Source organism: Zootoca vivipara, chromosome 2, assembly GCF_963506605.1.
Source record: "Zootoca vivipara chromosome 2, rZooViv1.1, whole genome shotgun sequence".
NCBI classification, from domain to species: Eukaryota; Metazoa; Chordata; class Lepidosauria; order Squamata; family Lacertidae; genus Zootoca; species Zootoca vivipara.
Window position 1 is genome coordinate 101,707,465 of NC_083277.1, and position 18,041 is coordinate 101,725,505.

The 18,041-nt window shown below is 46.2% G+C and overlaps 1 protein-coding gene across 1 annotated transcript in view; it reads right to left on the minus strand.

Moving 5' to 3' along the window:
* The window catches only part of MAP2K6 (mitogen-activated protein kinase kinase 6), a 79,026-nt gene that overhangs the window by 29,565 nt on the left and 31,420 nt on the right, over positions 1-18,041 (minus strand). The window contains exons 2-4 of the mRNA XM_035104067.2: positions 14,955-15,021; positions 7,711-7,759; positions 685-798 (exon numbers count right to left, since the gene is read on the minus strand). Coding sequence (XP_034959958.1) covers positions 685-798; positions 7,711-7,759; positions 14,955-15,021 — 230 coding nt within the window. The remainder of the gene's footprint in view (positions 1-684; positions 799-7,710; positions 7,760-14,954; positions 15,022-18,041) is intronic.

The following is an 18,041-nucleotide window of genomic DNA, read 5'->3' on the forward strand; positions in this document are numbered from 1 at the left end:
CATGCTATGCTGAATGTTCCATCTGCGCAAGCAATTCAGCTTGCCAGTTAGAACGATTTCCCACTCCTGCTGTTCTGGGGGTTCTCCCAACCAAGAGCCAATTGGGGGGGGGCAAAGCATGGAGGGGAAAGTGGCAAGAAGAAAGCCCTATTGGGAAAGCCCTTACGCTTGGCTTCTGATGACGGGATTCATAACTTAAGTCCCACCCCTTTACTCCAAATTACTGATGTCTGCTTAATTAAACACAATCCTCCGGTTCAGTGGAAGGAATCCGGAACAATCTTTGGGACTTCTTTAGATTTAATGAATGATCAAAGTTCAAGCTTGCTCTACCTGAATCCGGAATAAATCTTTGGGACTTCTTTAGATTTAATGAATGATTAAAATTCAAGCTTGCTCTACCCAAACCCCCAGAGTTTGGCTCGAGTCCTCCTACCAGGTCAGCACTTCAGTAAATACTGCTTTTACCGTTAAAAATCAATGAATCAGTTATCAAAGCATTTGTGCATGTGTGTTTGTGTATGTTTCTCTCGGTGTGTGATAGAGAAACACACACACATCACACACACACACACACACACACACACACACACACGTGTTGAAAAAGGTCAACAGCTGCTGGGAAGGTAGGGAGTTAATTTGGACGGATAATGTGTTCAAAGAAGGAATAACCACGGAGTCTACCTTCACTGCCATAATTTGCCCGCTGGGCATGTGGCGCATCATTTCTACCACGCCATATGCACCGCGGCCCAGTTCTGATATCGGCTCCAGGTCATCAGCTTTGACTTCAAAGTTCTGTGGAGAGATAAAGCCAAGAGAGCGTCATCAGGAGCCAAAAAGTGTAGTTATCCAATCATAATAATGCTTCCATTCGTACCCCACTCATCGGACTGGGTAGCTCCATTTCTAACGTGTCCAAACTGGCAGCTTCTCGATGGATTACTTAGCTCTGAATTTCCAAATCCTGTGCATACAGAGCAGGCTTGTAAATAAGCCCACAGTAGTTACGAGTCTATTAGGCTGGAATTCTGTGCTGGCGACAGAGGGAGGAAGTTCCCTTCTCCACACACAGAAGCTCCCAGGTTCAATCCCCGCCATCTCAGGGCACGGCTGGGAAGAGAGTCTTGCCTGGAACCCTGGAGAGCTGCTGCCAGCCAGTGCAGAAAATACTGAGCTAGGTGGACTAGCTGAAGAAGTGTGCATGCACACGAAAGCTCATACCTATGACAAACTTAGTTGGTCTCTAAGGTGCTACTGTAAGGGGAGAAAAATTTTGTTTCAGTATTTTCTAACTTCCTTTTGCGCCGCGCCTTTCAGGCACGGGTCAATGCTTTGAAGCTCTTTGGGTGGTTTTTTTCCCTCCCTGAATCGGAGCAAGTGTCAATCTGCAAGAAACCCTATTGCTCCGATTCAGCAGTAAAACGCAGGTTTTCGCAGGCAAAGCTCCGGAACTACCACCCCCCAAAAATAAAAAAAATCCCTACCTGGACACAGAGCCCTAAAGTGCAGACCTGGGGCTAGAAATGTGGCACAATAATCTGGATGAGGCTTCAGTATAAAGCAGTATGACCTTCTACTCAACAGGTGGGAGTAGAAGAGGCCAAGCTGAGGATGCGCTTCCCTTCCTTTGCAGACAGCAGAGAAACCAAACCAGACTAGCCGAGGAGGAAGGGAGAGGTCTGACCCTACTGCGCCAGCCTGCAATTGCTGGCTGCTGGCTTTTTCCCCATGCAAGGCTGATCTGGAGCACCAACCTATCCTTACTTCTTCAAAAGCGCTTGGATGGATTTTATTATGCCATTCAAGTTTTGAAGATGGGGGCAGCACCTCTCTTACGGGCATGGGTAATCGTTTCTTTAAATGGGGCATTGCTTTAACCAGGGGGCCAGTAAACCTTTTCAGCAGGGGGCCAGTCCACTGTCCCTCAGACCTTGTGGGGGGGTCAGACTATATGTTGGGGGGGGATGAACGAATTCCTACGCCCCACAAATAACCCAGAGATGCATTTTAAATAAAAGCACACATTCTACTCATGTAAGAACACGCTGATTCCCGGACCGTCCGTGGGCCGATTTAGAAGGCGATTGGGCCGGATCCGGCCCACGGGCCTTAGTTTGCCTACCCATGGCCTAACTGCAGTCACCTTGAATAGAGGGCTCAGGAATGCCTGTTTCTGCTTTCTGGTTGCTACTTCCGTGTTTGTCTCATTGCCCTGCATAGCTGCCAAGTCTCCCGTATTCCCCAGGAAACCCCCATTTTCCCAGCCGTTTCCCGCTGGCAGCCCGGATTTTAAAAAACCCCGTAAATCCCCCGGATTCTTATCGGCCCGGGGAGGCTCCTTCTGCGCATGTCTGGAGTCTCTGGACACGCACAGAAGCGATTTCTGGTGCTGCGGCCGTTTTGGAAATGGGCAGAGCATGCATAGAAGCAACTTCCGGTGCCACTCTGCCCAGTTCCAAAATGGCCACAGCGCGACTTCCGGTGTCGTGCCACGCCGATCCCGGATTTTTCAATCTGGGAGTTGGCACCTATGTTGCCCTGTCTTTAGCATTTTGTAGAATTCCTTAGTTTGCCTACCCATGGCTTTGACCGTGAACACTTCTACCACGAAACAGCAAGTCTATTTCTAGATTCCATAACTAGAAAACACTTTACTTAAAAAAATCAGTTTACTCAATGGGTTCGAAGTGTTTCCCCCTTCCGAGCAAATTTACGTCATTCCCCCTCCTGCACTGTTGTTCACTGGGGTAGGGGGAAACGTGCACACCTGCTGTGACTTTTGCACACACCAAGACAAAAGTTGGACACATTGGGTACACATTGCTTTCTATACCCACATTTTTATTTCCTCAGCTAGACGACAATAAGTTAAGTAGTTGGCACAGAAGGTTTGATCTCCTCATCTGCAAGGATGACGACCTGTCCCCATCCATCCCTTCCAGTTCAGATGCCTGGCTTGGCCATTGGGCCTATGCCTGAATTTTACACACTCCTCCCTTGTTTTCTAGTTGTAGATAAACTACTGTGGGTTTTCACATGTTGAGCCCTGAGAGGGAGAAACAGCTTTATTCTTCTGTGCCTTTAATTGCTGACAAAAGCAGTGGACCAAATTTCAGCTCTCTTTAAAAGACTGAGCTGGGATGAAGGGGAGATTGCGACAGCAAATGCATGTACAACTTATAGATCAAAATCTGCTTCCTCTAGGAACCTTTTTGGAACAGAAAGGCAGAAGGGAACCTGCTTTTCTTGGAACAAAGGCATTCTACATCAGACATCTCTTTGATACAATACTGGGTCATTGTGTTCCAGATGGCTCTCTCATCCCCTCCCATCTCCAAACACCAAAAGTGGCTGGCGGGGGGGGGGGGGGCTAGGTCTCTGAAAGGCAGACCTATAAAATGCTAATGAATTTACAACATTGCCAATAAATTAGCACTCTGCAGCTTACCGTAGGTGTGAGACTGCACAAAAGAAGCTCAGACAGCACTAGTGCCCATCTGTATCAGCCTTTACATCAATCCTGCTGCATTTTCCCTCTTCTAACCAAGAAAAATGTCACAGATTTGGTAAGAACAGGCCTTCAAGTAATACAGTACAGTTTGCTTCAGGTTAAGTACGCTTCAGGTTAAGTACGGACTTCCGGAACCAATTACACTCATACCTCGGGTTAAGTACGCTTCAGGTTGAGTACAGTCGTACCTCTACTTACGAATAACTCTACTTACAAATTTTTCTACTTGCAAATGGAGCTCCGTCCGCCATCTTGGATGTGGTTTAGATAGGATTTTTTCTACTTACGAATTTTTAGATAGGGTTGCTTCGATTTACGAATTTTTTTCTCCCAATGCATTCCTATGGGATTCGACTTACAAATTTTTTCGACTTACAAATGTGTGTTCGGAACACATTAAATTCGTAAGTAGAGGTACCACTGTACTCCGCGGACCCGTCTGGAACGGATTAATCCACTTTCCATTGCTTTCAATTGGAAAGTTCAAGTTCGCTTCAGGTTAAGTACACTTCAGGTTAAGTACGGACTTCCAGAACCAATTACACTCATACTTCGGGTTAAGTACGCTTCAGGTTGAGTACTCTGCGGATCCGTCTGGAACAGATTAATCCACTTTCCATTACTTTCAATGGGAAAGTTCGCTTCAGGTTAAGTACGCTTCAGGTGAAGTACAGACTTCCGGAACCAATTGTGTACTTAAACCGAGGTACCACTGTACCTGAAAAGGGATGTGGAGAATTCCAAATTAGAGAGGATGGGAGAAATAGTGATTGACCGATTGTTTAATTTCCATACCATTTAATATATTAAACACACATTAAGGCTAATAACTCGGGAGGTGTACATGGGGTGTTATCGGTTAAAATATGCAGCATTCAAGGATAAACATAGAATACTATGGAGATAGAATACTATGGAGAGGGGGATGGGAAGTCAATGGGTATATTAGAGGTATTGTTGATGGTAAAGTATGTAAACTTTTGAAAACTAAATAAAAATTATATATGTGCATGTATGTATGTATATGTATATGTATTATATATATATATATACACACACATACATACAGTGGTTTTTTCTAAAAAAATATTTAGAGGTACTCTCATTTTGAGTCAAGAAAATTACCAATTTATAGTTCAATTCGGGGGAAATAAATACAGTACTGTAAATGGACAAAAGTACAAAGATTCACAAAATGTTTAGGGGTATGCGTACCCCTGTGTCCCCCCAGAAAAAGTGTGCTCTTTCTCTCTCAATTCTTTTGGATCAGATCAACCCTGCAGCATCTTCTTCTTCTTCTTAAATGACCAACTAGAAGCCTATAGGAAGACACACAAACTCGACAAAAATGTGACAGCCCAACAGATTAAGCTTCACTACATCTGCAGCAACCGTGTGGCATGCAGACATGGGACATTTCAGAACACATGGAATTCCTCCTTTTGCCTTTATACCCAAAGAGCACTGATGAGCAACACGAACGCCTGATGTTCTGCTGACAAACTCGCATAATTCCTCTAAATAGGTGCAGTGGACCTGCTGGCACACCTTGACCAGGGCCGTCTCTAGGCCCGGGCTGGGTGGCGCAATGCCAGGGGGGCGAAGGGGCGCCGAACGGCTGGTGTCCGGCTGAGTGCGGCAGCCAGGAGCTCCATGCGAGGCGGCAAAAGCGATGGCACTAGCAGCGAGTTGCAGAACCAGCAAGACTCCTGCCTAGAGTGGCACCACGCGAGGAGTCACTCTGGTTCTGCAACTCTAAAGCTGTCGCTTTTGCCGCCTCGCATGGAGCTCCTGGCTGCCGCGCTCAGCGCTGCCTGCGCCCTGGACCATGAAGGCTCCGCAGAGAGCGTGGCCAGAGCCCACCCACCCGGCAGTTGAGCCAAGGAGGAGGAGAGCTGTTCGCCCTCCAGAGCACGGGGCTCCCCCTTCGGGCTCTAGAGACTCAGGAGCGGGAAGTTCGCTGGTCTTTGGGCCAAACCGTGTGCCCTGCGTGACTGCCCGCCCCCTATAGGGAATGTGGGGCAAGCTCCTCTCTGGACTCCCCCTTCCTAAAAAAAGGTCAACAACTCTGGGTCTGGGAAATGGGGTGGAGCGCCGGAGGGATCTTCGCACCACGGCGCCGGATATGCTTAAGACGGCCCTGACCTTGACACTTGTTTTACTAGCCGTCCCCCTGCCGTAAAAGTTGAATACTGGGTCTACTTGAAAATTACGGCCTTGAGAACAACGCCTTGTAGCTTTCTTGCTTAACAGCAGCGAGAGCAAGTGTTTGGAGGTAGCTGCTAATGCTAGCCAGAGCTTAGCAATAAGCATTTGGCGCTGAGCAACTGTTGCTATTAATATCAGTAAGCAGGTGCCTCTGTAGAGATGTTACATAAAAAGCTGGAGGGGGAGGGGGCTTGGGAAACGCAACCAGGCCTATTAATTTGGGTTATTCCTAAACGGAGCAGTAGGAGTCACTGGAGAATGAGGCAATCTGGTTTTCTTGCTATCTGATGCGTCTTGCTATCTGATGGTGACTCGCAAGACGAATTCATTTTGCGAAAAATTCGTCTTGCGAATTGCAGTTTCCTATAGGAATGCATTGAAATTTAATTACTGCGTTCCTATGGGCAAAAAAAGAAATTCCAATGCATTCCTATGGGAAACCGCAATTCGCAAGATGAATTTTTCGCAAAACGAATTGACTCGTGGAACGAATTACATTCGTCTTGCGAGGCATCACTGTAATCAAAAGATGCCCGTACATTTTAAATGGTACAAAAATGTATTTCAATATCCCACCCACCAAAGCCTGAGGACTTAAAAGATTTTTAATTTTTTTTTAATGAAAGTTGGTTTGAATCAGAGCTCTAGTTAACCAGCCATTAAATCCCACATGGAACAGACTTTTTGTGAGTCAGTTTGGGTTTCTCTGTACTGGTGGTCAAACAGCTGGCTTCCGTTTGATTTTGCAGCCATCTCACATGTGTCTTACATCTTAAACTATTAAAAATACGCAAGACTTGACCATTTAGCCTGCATCTACTGTAGTCACACGAGGGAATTCCTATGACAACGGCACATCCAGTCTTAGACTTCACTTAACAGAACCGCAGTTCTACGGAAGTGAATATTGCCTGTTCGAAAACACACTTACGATTGCGCCAGTGGGTCTCAGCTATTAGCATAGCGAGCGTCACCAAGTCAAGCCTCTCCGGAGCAAAGGCAGATGGTTGCCTGACACAGTTTCGCGTTAACACAATTTGGTTATCATTTGCATCTCATTTTCCAAACTTAGGTGGATGCCAAGCAGTAACTGTTGGGCTTACACGGTATTCTTATTCACAAACAGATGCTCTCGTATATGAAAACCTTAAGTCAGCCGTCAACTGAATCTGTGGGCCTCGGGATGCTGCAATACACATTTATATGGAAAATGTGGTGTTCGACTCAAGTGTCTTGAAGGCAAGGAAGCAATACCGTAAGTCAGGGGTCAGCAAACTTTTTCAGCAGGGGGCCGGTCCACTGCCCCTCAGACCTTGTGGGTGGGGTGCCGGACTATATTGGGGGGGGGGATGAACGAATTCCTATGCCCCACAAATAACCCAGAGATACATTTTAAATAAAAGGACACATTCTACTCATGTAAAAACACACTGATTCCCGGACAGTCTGTGGGCTGGATTTAGAAGGCGATTGAGCCAGTTCCAGCCTTAGCTTGCCTACCCATGTCATGTGAAGCTGCTTTTAAAAGTGCACTCGTGTGATTGCACAAACCACTACAACAACTTGGTGTCAACCACTAGGAAAGTGGTTGCGCATAATGGCATCCAATGAGGGCCTGCATATATCAGCCAGAGACTCCCTAGCAACATCCCACATAGGTCTTAGCATTGCTCCTGAGTAAGACAGAGGGTTGATACCCCCCCAAGCAATGTGGGAGAAAATACACAGCTTTAATCCAAGAGTGTCCACATACAAAGACGACATCAGCAAAGAGGCGAAAAGTCAAAACTTTTCATTTGTTTTGGTAGGCGAAATTTTTAATGAAGCGAACAGGTGAATCAAGTAAAGGGGGACAAGAAGCTCAATGACTTCTGTGCCAAGGAATGGGATTAGGAGGTTACTTATAAGCCACCCCTTTTTTTAAGTTCACTTCCTTCCCAGATGGATGCACAGAACTCTTTAGAAGTTGTATTTGATGGTCACCGTACCTTGTCACCAATGGAGATGCAGGCTTTGGAGTCCAAATCTCTAGGTGGCCTGCGAAATAGACAAAGAAAACAGATTAGGAAGGAAGTATTCCAGGGCTCATATAAACACATACAAGCACTTCGTTTTTATTCCATCCTTTCCTCCCTCAAGGAAATCAAGGGTGACCCAGGCAGGGTTCCCAGGCAGTCTTCCACCCAGGCATGGGGAAATCCAAGGCATGCTTAGCTTCAGTGAGGCTGGTGCGCTGTGCGGTAGATCACTGGTAGACCATTGGCTCCCCACAAAGGCGATGAACAACTGAACTGTGGCTCCCCTAAAAAAAGCTCAACATTTTATCTCCTCCCTGAAAAAACTCAACAACTTTGACCCAAACCCCCCAAAAATGGGCCTTCCTCTTTCCTTTTAAAAAAAAAAGGTCACTCCTTTGAGATTAAAAATTGCAACTACTGTCTACAAAGGGAGAAGTGGACAATTTTCACAAGCTGTCAAGTTTGACCCTCATGAGCAGCTTTTTAAAACAGCTTTCCAAAGAGAAAGCTCGGTCTCTCCCTCCCAAGTGACAAGCCCCTCCAAACATTTGAGCGTTTCCTTCTTGCCTGCAGAGTTTTTCTGACACATATTCCCCTTTCTAGCTCAAAATGGGGGCGGGCGGGCGGGCAAGGAACACCCCCAGTAGCAATACAAACACATATTGGGTTGAACCATACCCTGCACGATCCTAGAGCTGATCTGAAATCGGCCTGTGGCAGACTCGAAATATTTCATCTCCAAATTCCAGCCCCCATTTTGGGACTTGCCACTCTTTTTTCTCTCACCCCACTGCAATATCTATTTTTAGTGCCCTCTCCACCTTAGAAATCGCTGGCTTGGGGTTTCTCTACTAAGAAAAAACAGGGCTGCAAAAATTACATGGTGCAGTAAGAAACTAATGAAGACAGGTAACCCCCAGCAAAAGCCAACATCTTTTCCATAAATAAGAAATACTCTTCTATTTATGGGCAGCCTGTAAAAAAAAAAAGACTGTATTTATCTTTTATTAATCTGCACCAGAAATAGCTAAGACCAAGGTGAGCCATGCTGAGCTTTGCCATAAATCCCTTCGTTTTGATGGAACATAAAGGGTCGGTCATGCTCTTGTTTTGCAAATGACTCCTAAGCTAATATGTAAGGAGGCCCTCAGCTGAATTAAATCCACAGTGTACCCCATGGGTTTAACATATATGCCAGCTTGCACAGCACCTCTTTTTTTATATATAAAAGTGTGCCCTATAACGCCCCCTCAGACTATCTACAGCCCAAAATAAGTGGGTCATTGAATGTGACCATTGTGACAATCTTCATTAAAAGTTTTCTTTTCTTTTCTTTTAAAAAAAAGTATGCTTCAAAAGCTCTTGCTTTGATAGATTGCAAATCTTTTATTTTTTCATTATATACCACTCAATCACCGAAGCCTTTAATTGCATAATAGGAAAGCAGTCTTTCCTTCTAGTAACGAACAGCAGCTTGTGGATGTAAACTGCTAAATTAAGCTATAGGTAAAGGTAAAGGTAAAGGGACCCCTGACCATTAGGTCCAGTCGGGGTTGCAGCGCTCATCTCGCATTATTGGCCGAGGGAGCCGGTGTATAGCTTCCAGGTCATGTGGCCAGCATGACAAAGCCACTTCTGGCAAACCAGAGCAGCACATGGAAACGCCGTTTACCTTCCCGCTGTAGCGGTTCCTATTTATCTACTTGCATTTTGACGTGCTTTCGAGCTGCTAGGTTGGCAGGAGCTGGGACCGAGCAACGGGAGCTCACCCCGTCACAGGGATTTGAACCGGCGACCTTCTGATCAGCAAGCCCTAGGCTCAGTGGTTTAACCACAGCGCCACCTGGGTCCCATCAAATTAAGCTATACTTCCTTCTATACCTTAGAGGTAAAGCTAGACATTATGGTCAGCATGCTGCAGCCTGTGGAGCGATGGGTTGGGGATGTATAATAATAATAATAATAATAATAATAATAATAATAATAATAATAATAATAATAATAATTTATTATTTATACCCCGCCCATCTGGCCGGGTTCCCCCAGCCACTCTGGGCGGCTTCCAAAAAAACAGAAATTCTAAAATACAGAAATCCATCAAACATTAAAAGCTTCCCTAAACAGGGCTGCCTTGAGATGCCTTGAGAACTTTGTAGCATCACAACACAAGGCGAGTTCAACTAGATATTACCGGGGGGTGGGGGGGGACAGTATACGTAGACATTTGGTGGCTGTTTATAGGAGCAGCCGCACTTTTTGATATTGCTAAGCCCAAGCCTTAAAAAAAAAGTACCTTTGGTACTATAATCCCACCACTTTGACTGAAGGACAGGAAGATGATTTCGTCTGTTGATAGTGCCAGCTGTAATCCTTCTCCAATCCTAAAAGCTGAGCCCCAGGAATCTCATTCTAGTCCAGCAAGTCTACAGAATCTCCATTTCTGGCTCTGCATTCTCCCCTTTCCACATCACTTTCTCTATCCTAGGCAGTCCTCTCTTATGGGCATATTTTAACGTCACCATTTTAGGCGTCCTGGCATTTGACTTTATAATGCTGCAGACCCATGTATGTACCTTTTGATGGCACAGGCATGGCCCCTTGGAAGATCAAAGGAGGAAGGGAGTGGGGGGGTGGAAAATTGCCCTCCACAAGGTAATTGAAAGCCCTCCTAAGAGAATCTTCTGTCTTAATAAGTCCTTTCATTGACTGCAAGGGCTGTCTCAGGTTCCTGGTGGAGATCAAGCTTCATTTCACTGTTTTGGGTTGTGGAGAGATTGTGGGAAGAGAGGAGGGGGGCAGCAAATGCTCAGCCTTGAAGACCGTGTTCAAAGAGGCACCATAAGCTAAAACAGACCCCCTTTTTGAGAGCGAGACAAGCAGCAAACACAGTACATGAAAGAGAAAATAACAGGGCATTGCCCAGTCCCAGACAGGGCAGATTAGAGAGAAAAGCCTCCTTGACATAACCCATATCTTACCTTGGTCCAATGAGAAAAGTTGAGTCTCTCTTGTGCTACCTAAAGAACTGTCAGGGGGCCCTCGGGTAACAAGCAAGTCACCAAATTTCAAGGATCCAATATGTGCATAATGAGGCTGCCAAGACTAAGCAGGTTTATGTATTTTATCTGGAAGCAATGAAACCGACTTCCAAGGAAATCTGGTTAGGATAAAGGTGAGCACATTTTCCAGGTGAAGGACAGACTGAGAAATTATGACTGAGGGGCCAGGTAGATATAGAAAAACCTACCTACCTACCTACCTACCTACCTACCTTCCTTCCTTCCTTCCTTCCTCTTTCTCTCTCTTTCTCTCTCTTTCTCTCTCTTTCTCTCTCTCTCTCTCTCTCTCTCTCTCTCTCTTTTTCTTCCTGATTATTTTCTCTGTTGGCACAACAGCCAGCTGTCCACTGTCCCCAGAGTTTACTTCATTTACATAAGGTGCAAGGTCTGTGATGGGTCATTTGACAACTCAATAATCGTGCAGCCAAGAGCTTGCGAAGTATGGTATATATATATATTTTAAAAAAAATCTGAGAATCTCTAGACCAGTGATGGCGAACCTATGACACGCGTGTCAGCACTGACACGCATAACCATTTTCAGTGACACACGGCCGCATGCCAAGACCTCACTTCCGGCCGGCGGCGGAATGCCACAGGCGACGCATCACTGGGGGCCTTGTGGAGGCAAGATGGTGGTCGGCACAGAGCTGTGGAGCTCCTGAAAGTGACCAGTGCTGCAGGAGCTGCTGAACGGGCTCCTGAGCCACCGAAACAGCCACCGCCACCAGTGCAGCAACTGGGGAGCTGCCGGACCCCACCCCCATCCCGCGAACATGACGGACAGCCTCGAGGCAGAAAAGGAAGCCCCGGCACAGGCCCAACCCGAGCCCACCTCCCCACCGGCAGACCTGTTGGAGGAAGGCCTGAGCCCAGACACCCACTGGGAAAGGCCTCTGGGTTTTTCCCTTTTTAAATATATTTTGTAATTTAAAAAACTTTTATAATTTTTTTTCTCCCCCTTTCCCTTTTTTTTAAAGGGGAAACAATTATACATTTTTGTTATTTAAACTATAAATATCGCAAAATTATGTTTTTTTCCCCGAAGTGACACACCACCCGAGTTATGCTCGGTTTTTTGGTGAATTTTGACACACCAGGCTCAAAAGGTTGCCCATCATTGCTCTAGACAAACCCAGCCTTAGCCTTGCTTTCACCAAACCCAGAGATCCTGACCCTACGATTTGGCATAAAGATTTAATTCTTTTTCTATTGGTAGCTGCACATCTACCAATGTGCACTGGAAATCCCAGGTGGAACTACCTCTATCTGAAGAAGTGTGCATGCACACAAAAGCTTATACCCAGAACTAACTTAGTTGATCTCTAAGGCAGTGTTTTTCAACCTTTTTTGGGCAAAGGCACACTTGTTTCATGAAAAAAATCACGAGGCACACCACCATTAGAAAATGTTTAAAAAATTAACTCTGTGCCTATATTGACTATATATAAAGTAATTCTTCCACGGCACACCAGGCAACATCTCGCGGCACACTAGTGTGCCGCGGAACAGTGGTTGAAAAACACTGTTCTAAGGTGCTACTGGAGAATTTTTTTAATTCCCCCCCCCCTCTAGAAATGTAGTTCAATAATATTTGGGAAATAGCCAGTTCAGGGCAACTAACTGGTCTTAGAAGGGTTGCAAATGGGGTTATAAAGGAAAATACCTTTGATGAAACCTGGTCTCCCTTCTTTTTATATGTAAGGGGGAAAGAAAGCAAAGCTCTCCCAGCAGCCTCACAAACCTGTCTGTGAAGAACCTATATGGACTTGCCAATGTTTTAAAAAGGTAAAGGTAAAGGGACCCCTGACCATTAGGTCCAGTCGTGACCGACTCTGGGGTTGCGCGCTCATCTCGCATTATTGGCCAAGGGAGCCGGCGTATAGCTTCCAGGTCATGTGGCCAGCATGACAAAGCTGCTTCTGGAGAACCAGCGCAGCACATGGAAACGCCGTTTACCTTCCCGCTGTAGCGGTTCCTATTTATCTACTTGCATTTTGACATGCTTTCGAACTGCTAGGTTGGCAGGAGCTGGGACCAAGCAACGGGAGCTCACCCCGTCACAGGGATTCGAACCGCCGACCTTCTGATCAGCAAGCCCTAGGCTCAGTGGTTTAACCACAGCGCCACCTGGGTCCCGTGCCAATGTTTTAAGACAATGTAAAATGGCATTGGCCTGGCACCTGCTTCGTACAATATGTGGGGAGAGGAAAGGAAGGATATGTTCTATAGTGTGGACAGAACTCTGTTTGCGTGTGGCATAGGATACAACCCTATGGTTTTCACCTTCTCATTGAAACACAGTCCCCTAAGTACTATGTTGGACTATGTTTTCTGTTGAGCTTGCCAACAGAAAATGTTTTAAGTCAATAGGCCATAAGGCATGCAGTGTTGTTTTGTTTTGTTTTGTTTTGTTTTGTTTCTCTTTGCTGTGGAGCATTCACATCACAAATCTTCTTCCCAAAATCCATCTGAAACAAGCACTGCACCATATTATCATGTTAACTTACACAGGTATCTAAAGCTCACCGCACATGTTCGCAAGACAACTTAATTTTGGGCCATTAACTCTCTTTCTAAATAGTCAGTACAGTGGTGCCTCGCTAGACGAATGCCCTGTAAGACGAATTTTCCGCTTTTCGAATAGGTTTTGCGATCGGAGGTTGCCTCACAAGACGATGAGTTTTTTTATGGCCACCGCTTCGTCTTGCGAAGTGTGGCCATAAAAACCTCTGATTGCAAAACCTAGGGGCATTCGTCTAGCAAAGGGGAATGAGCTGCAGCACAGGAAGAAGGCAAAGGAAGATCAGCTGATAGGCGCTGACAGCTGTCACCGCCTCTCAGCTGATCTTCCTTTGCCTTCTTCCTGCGCTGCAGTTCGTTCCCTTTTGTGTTCCGCTGGTCTCTGCCGGTGAGGGGCAACCGACAGAGACCAGCAGAACACAAAGGGCTGTAGCGTGGGAAGAAGTGGGGGAGAAGTGGAGGAACTGATCTGTTCCCCCACTACTCCCCCCACTACCATGCCATGGACACCCGGGAGCATCGGAGGGGGCTTCGGAGAAGCGCTGCGCCTCTCCGAAGCCCCGTCCGATGTCCCCAAGGGGGAGGCAAACGACGAAAAGCCCCCTCCCGCACCGCACTTCAGCTCAGGGACTGGCTTGGCGGCAGCGGGAAGAAGGGGAGGAATTTGGCTCCCTCCCCTGATGCACTTCGGCTCGGGGAAGCAGGCAGGGAGATGGCAACAGTCCGGGAAGCTGCGGGCTGTTGCCGTCTCCCTGCCTGCTTCTCCGAGCCGTAGCGCATTGGGGGACAGATCCGAAGATCGGTGGGCGCTGTTTGCCGGGGTTGACAAGCCCTGGCAAGCGGCGCCCCCCATCTTCGTGTGACAGGCGGTGGGGAAGGCAGGCAGGCAAGCAAGAGAGCAAGCGCCTGCCTGCCTGCCTTCCCCGCCGCCAGTCCCCCGGAGCCCATAGGAACGCATTGATTAAGTTTCAATGCATTCCTATGGGAAACCGGGACTCGCTAGACGAAGAATTCATTACACGAATTGACCCGTGGAACGAATTAATTTCGTCTAGCGAGGCACCACTGTAATAGAAAAAATAATTTAAAGTGTAGTTTCCCTTTCTCTCTTCTTTTCCACATTTGCACTGGAATATTAGAATGTAGACCCAGAGTCTCTTTTCACTAACTTGCACAATTGCAGACTGTTCCATTGTTTCGTCACTCCCGTGCCACCCTGAACATCAGCTCTATGAAGAATCCCATTTTGCGTACAATCGCTTCAATCCAGGCACCCACAAATCCACTTGCCTAGCCTTCTAGCAATCAGAACCTCCTGGATCATGCACATCCCTACCCTGGAGGTTTCGCTTCCACTGCAGATTTTAAGCAGGTTAAGAAACAGAAGAAAGTTCCAAGTGGCAAGACTTGGAAAGACTCCCTCTGTTTCTTGATCTATGTACTCTGCACAAATGGGAGAGGGCCCTTCCTCACTTCCATGCCATGTCTGGATTCCTGTAGGCTCAAATGAGGAAGGGGATTGGCGGTGACCAGAAATAATAGCTAGCTAGTACACCAAGTTGACATTCATGAACCCCTGCTTCAACCCCCCCAACCCAACCCCAAGCAATCATGCTGAGATTTCAAGACATACGTAGAGCTCGTCTGTGGTTGTTCAAATGCTTCTTTAGGAATTTTCAGCCCTGGATTTTTCTTCCTGCCTGTGAAATAAAGAACAGAGAGGGGGGGAAATAAGAACAATTTTTCTTTGGGTTTCAGAAACTTCTTGCAGCACAGGGCTTGATTGTAGTGCTTGATTTAAGTGCCAGGTCTAATTTGACACAGGCACCTGAATCCTTAAGGGGAAAGAGTTCAAAATACAAAGTTTCTTTGTTGGGATTCAGATTATACACTTCGAGTTCTAACTTATGCAGTCAGCAGTTCAGGCACACATCTGCATATTCTCAATGCTGCATTCAACACAGCAGAATAATATGGCTTCCTGACATGTCCATCTTTCCTTAATTTATTTTTTAACTCTCTAGCGTCACATTATATGGAGAGAGGAAATGAAAATGTGCAGGTGATTTTGGGGGGGTGGGGGTGGGGGTGAGTTGGGAAACCAAAGTGGACACCTTTGTGATCATGTCTTCCAGTCAAAAGAGCTGTTGTGAAAGACTTTGCAGTTTAAAATAGCTCAGAGCCCCATACCCTGACTTTTCCTGATTCTTTCTGTGCCTGGTATTTTGAAATCCACGCAAGCCAAAAAATGAAGTAACATGGAATGAAAATTGCAGGAATGAATGAATTTATCCTAAGGGCAAAACGGAGACTTGGTTAGCACAGAAAATGGGTGGCTGGGTCTGAAGGAGTGAGTCTCTATTAAGCAGGCACATGGATCGTGCAGCAAGCAATTGTTTATACACTGACCTGCCAAACTCTTCTCTAAATCCCTTTAACCTGAACCCTGTGAAAAGGCTACTATGTTAGCCCAAACTATGTTAAAGCATCAGCCCAGGAAAAACCAATAGGTTACACTAGCCAAGCCAGACAAGCATAGAAGCCAAATCCATAATAATAACAATAACAATAATATATACCTCGCCCATCTGGCTGGGTTTCCCCAGCCACTCTGGGCAGCTTACAGCACATGTAAAAACATAGTAAGATGTCAAACATTAAAAACTTCCCGATACAGGGCTGCCTTCAGATGCCTTCTAAAGGTTGTATAGTTACTAATCTCCTTGACATCTGATGGGAGGGCGTTCCACAGGGCGGGCGCCACTACCAAGAAGGCCCTCTGCCTGGTCCCCTGTAGCTTCACTTCTCGCAGTGAGGGACCCACCAGACGACTCTTGGAGCTGGACTTCAGTGTCCAGGAAGAGCAATGGAGGTGAAGAAGCTCCTTCCGGTATACTGGGCCAAGGTCATTTAGGGCTCCTAGGGGCTGAGGTCCCTTCTCCCCTCCCTAATAAAATATTTAAGGGGGACCCCCCAAGTTGAGGGGAATTCCCATTCAAATGGGGTATCTGTGCCATGTCATGTGATCGATTGCACGGAGCGGGGCTTACCCGCCCCACTCCAATATTTTATTCAAGTTGGCACCTCTGCAGAAGGTGTAATATGCAGATCTGTTGTAGCATCAAGTTCCAGTTCTTCAGGAGAAGAAGTAGCTAGAGAGCAAAGCCTCAGGCCAAGAGTACAGTGGTACCTCAGGTTAAGTACTCAATTGGTTCTGGAAGTCCGTACTTAACCTGAAGCATACTTAACCTGAAGCGAACTTTCCAAATGAAAGTAATGGTAAGTGGATTAATCCGTTCCAGGCAGGTCCGCGGAGTACTTAACTTGAAAGTACTCAACCTGAAGCGTACTCAACCTGAAGCGTATGACTGTACAGATGCGGCTTGGCTATCCACATCTTTTGACCATTTTGTAGCCAACAATAGGGATACTCCTGGGGAGGCAAAAGCAATGCAGCCAGATGTGGCAAGAGCAGAAAGCAGGTTGACTAGAAACGGCAAAACTGCACTCTGCACTACGAGTCACATCCATACAGAAGGCAAGGTATTTGAAGACCTGGACAGTCCCCTCCACAATCCCCACAGAGACAATCTGCCCTCTGGGGAGGAAGGGAGGCAGGCTAAGACAACATCAGGACATTCTCCAGTCAGACTGTCACTTCTTTGACCCGCCCCCTGCATGTGAGAAGTAAGTGTTCCTGGTTGTTTTGGTGGTGGTGGTGTTTTGGTGTTCGTGGCCCTTGTGGATCTGTTGTGTTTTACACAGGCGTTGTCAGCTGCTTTGAGGGCTTTAGGCAGGAAGCAGAACACAAGTCTTCTAAAGGAATAAATACGTGCTGTATTGCACACAGCAGGAGCCTTGTGGAACCGCATGATGTGCAGCATCAAAAATGGGAATGAAAGGGATACTCTCACGGGTGTGTTGTTGGGGGGGGGATGTTTATTGTTTATTGATATTTATTACGGCCATTGGCCCATCACACAACAATTTCCCAAACCAACATATATGTACTTCCAAATTTGAAACAGCCAAAAACAAAGACATACAATACAATGTTGGGGGGGATGTGCAGATGCTACAAAATATTGGAAGGAATTCAACGGGATTTCCATTGCTATTGTGATTGTTCGATTTCAGGTGTCAGGTGGACGGATCTCCTCCCCACCCCCCAACTCAAATACAGGAACGTGTGTAGAGCAAATCTGCGAGGCTGTTTTGTGTCTTTCCTCTCAACAGACAGAAGTAAAAGACTGATGTGCTGGCACAATAGACATAAATCACATTATATGCATCCCTGAACTGCCCTGAGACCTCTGGGTATAGGGCGGTATATAAATTCAATAAATACTAATAATACAGTAGTAATAATAATAATCCCACTACCACACACATTCGGTTTCATTTTGAACAAAATCAGGAAACCATGATTCTCCAGTTATAAGCCTTAAAAGAGGGCTGTTTGTTTTCAGCAACTTCAAAATGATGGACAAACCACCATACCACCTCCTTAGGCGTCGATTGCAACATTCGTCAATTAACTCTCCTCGTTAAAAAATGCCTCTCTTGATATTTAGCCTGTAGCTTCCAGTCATTGCAACATGTCTGGGTTGGCAAAAATAAATAAAAAAATGAAGGTGCCACTCTACGAACACATACCTTCATTTGCCCAAGTAGCTGAGAATTACAGGTTGCTAAGGAGCACAAAGAGCAACACAGCCCT